Source organism: Neoarius graeffei, chromosome 21, assembly GCF_027579695.1.
Source record: "Neoarius graeffei isolate fNeoGra1 chromosome 21, fNeoGra1.pri, whole genome shotgun sequence".
NCBI classification, from domain to species: domain Eukaryota; kingdom Metazoa; phylum Chordata; class Actinopteri; order Siluriformes; family Ariidae; genus Neoarius; species Neoarius graeffei.
This window is the reverse complement of record NC_083589.1, coordinates 8,003,683-8,006,575: the sequence shown is the minus strand read 5'-3', so window position 1 is coordinate 8,006,575 and position 2,893 is coordinate 8,003,683. Positions and strand designations below refer to the sequence as shown.

Here is a 2,893-nt window from a genome sequence, read left to right as displayed (position 1 = left end):
CTCACTGAAGCACAAAACACAAACACAGCACTGAATCTACAGCTAATCACACTCTCTCATCACACTGATCATCACTATTAACTCCAATAAAAGAACAGACAACGTCCAAAATTCAGCTTTATTTCAGCACAAACTACAGGAAGAGCAACAGGACAGTGAAGAGAGGAAAGACAGAAATGTCAGCATTGTGTAGAATTGAAACTCTATTGTAGATGGATCATAATCAGCTCCATGTTAAACTCTATGTTGGATCCACTAGCCTTCACACTGACTCTTTCTGAACGTGACTGGATGATTGACGTTGTTATGGGAGACCGTACAGCGGAACTCCTCCCCCTTTTCCCAGAGGTCTTTGCTGAGGGTCAGGGTGCTGCTGCGGCTGTAACGGCCGTTCTTCTCTACTTCTGCGCTGCTCAGAACCCCGTTCTTCACCTCTGACCCGTCCACTGTCCAGCTCACCAGCGCCCCCTGTGGAGAGTAGCCAGACAGCAGGCAGAGTAGCGAGGCCGATCCCTCAGACAGCTGCAGAGGGGACGGAGGGAGCAGAGACACGGAGGGAGCTGTGGAACCCGCTGGAGAGGAGAAACACACAAACACATCATAGACACCTCATTCACACACAATTAGAAATGAGGATGAAATATTTCTGGAACTTTGTGGAACTGACTGATCTTACAGAGGAATTAAGTCGAATAAAGTCTGACTTCATGACTGAGTTTCATTCACTACTTTATTATGTGACATCAGTTTCAGTGCAGCAACAAAACAAACATGTTCCACTCTGTAATTTATCTGGGAAAATAATTTTAGAACAAGTTTTATTACTTTATAGTTCAAACCTTCAGCACATTTAACTGCAGCAAATACAAATGTAGCTGATGACAGAAATATTCATCGTTTAACACAAACACACACAGCAGCTTTCATCTGGATTTTACATCAGCACACAGTCACTATATTTATTAAATGTTTATTATAGAGTAACTGCAGAGTTATTGCATGTTGAATTTATCGCAAGTGTGTAATTATTTCATATTTAACATCAATAATTGTGTATTTATTGAATGTTTAAGAACATTGATATGGGATCTGTTCTGATACTGAAATGTATTCCTCATCAGAGCATAATAACACACAATAAAATCAATTACACAATTATAAACATAAATAATCTGGTCAGGTTAAGTTTATGACTGTAATTAGTAATGAACAAAATTAATTTTGCATTAAAAGAAGAAAACACACTTACTGTTCACGATGAGTTTGGAGCCTCCACCAAAAGTGTACCACAGTGATACATTCTAATGAAACCGTCGTACAAAAACCTCCATCACACTGCAGTACACACACACACACACACACACACACACACACACTTTGCATTATCAGTCCATGCTTCAGTGCTCTGCGAGTGTTTATAGCCCTGTGACTTTAACACTTCATGACTGAGAGCTGCTGCTCAGCAACTTCACCCACAGCAACCATGACTTTGATCAGCGTCTTCATCTGCACACTGGCCCTCTGGACTCAAGGTGAGAGTTTAACATCAACTCACAGCCTCACACACTTCATTTCATACGAATTCTACACCACTTTAGAGCTTACAAACACAATCTATGTTTCTCTTCAGGATCCAGAGGTCAGGTGACTGTGACTCAGACTCCTTCAGTGCAAACTGTTGCTCCAGGAAACACAGTCACCATCAACTGCAAATCCAGCACTGCTGTTTATGATGACTGTGGCCCATCTGGTGTCTCTTATGACTGTCTCGCCTGGTACCTGCAGAAACCTGGAGAAGCTCCTAAACTCCTGATCTATGGTGCTACTAGATTACAGTCAGGGACTCCAGCTCGTTTCAGCGGCAGTGGATCGAATACTGACTTCACTCTGACCATCAGTGGAGTCCAGACTGAAGATGCAGGAGATTACTACTGTCAGAGTGCACATGTGATCAGTAGTAGCTGGGTGTTCACACAGTGTTAGAGCGTCGTACAAAAACCTGGGTCAGTGAGAGTGCACAGAGAAGCACTGCTGCAGCTGGGAGCGACTGCAGGTGCTGAGGGGGAGGATGTGATACAGCACAATGACACACACTGTGGACGAGAGAAAACACACCACACTAACTCACTAATACACACACATCTGTGAGAGGAGTCCACCTTTCTCAGCTGTGGACAGACAAACAAGTCCTGATCATTCTGATTCACTGCTTACTAATTATCTTTATCCCATTTTACACACTTAAGTATTTATTATAGTTATAATTTGTTGCATATATTATTTCCCAAAACATTTATTTATTATTCATTTCAAACACTATTATAGAATTCAGGGCGGCACGGTGGTGTAGTGGTTAGCGCTGTCGCCTCACAGCAAGAAGGTCCTGGGTTCGAGCCCCGGGGTCGGCGAGGGCCTTTCTGTGTGGAGTTTGCATGTTCTCCCCGTGTCCGCGTGGGTTTCCTCCGGGTGCTCCGGTTTCCCCCACAGTCCAAAGACATGCAGGTTAGGTTAACTGGTGACTCTAAATTGACCGTAGGTGTGAATGTGAGTGTGAATGGTTGTCTGTGTCTATGTGGCAGCCCTGTGATGACCTGGCGACTTGTCCAGGGTGTACCCCGCCTTTCGCCCGTAGTCAGCTGGGATAGGCTCCAGCTTGCCTGCGACCCTGTAGAAGGATAAAGCGGCTAGAGATAATGAGATGAGATGAGATGAGATTATAGAATTCATATTTATTATCACAACTTTAATATTCATGAAATTGAGCCATATTATCGGCCTGAAACTGACATTTAAACATAAATTATATTTTTTTCTCATCATAATGCATCACAGTTGAAGTGTATTTCAGAATCCAATAATGAAACACAACGAAAGACAGGGAGCGACCTGAGAA

At 43.1% G+C, this 2,893-nt stretch overlaps 1 gene segment (V, D, J or C); it reads left to right on the top strand.

The window, feature by feature from the left end:
• Positions 1–231: 231 nt before the first annotated feature.
• On the top strand, positions 232–2,014 carry LOC132869687 (Ig kappa chain V region 3547-like). The segment is given in 2 exon segments: positions 232–245; positions 1,635–2,014. Coding segments are annotated over 2 exon segments (363 nt in total).
• The last annotated feature ends 879 nt before the right edge of the window (positions 2,015–2,893 follow it).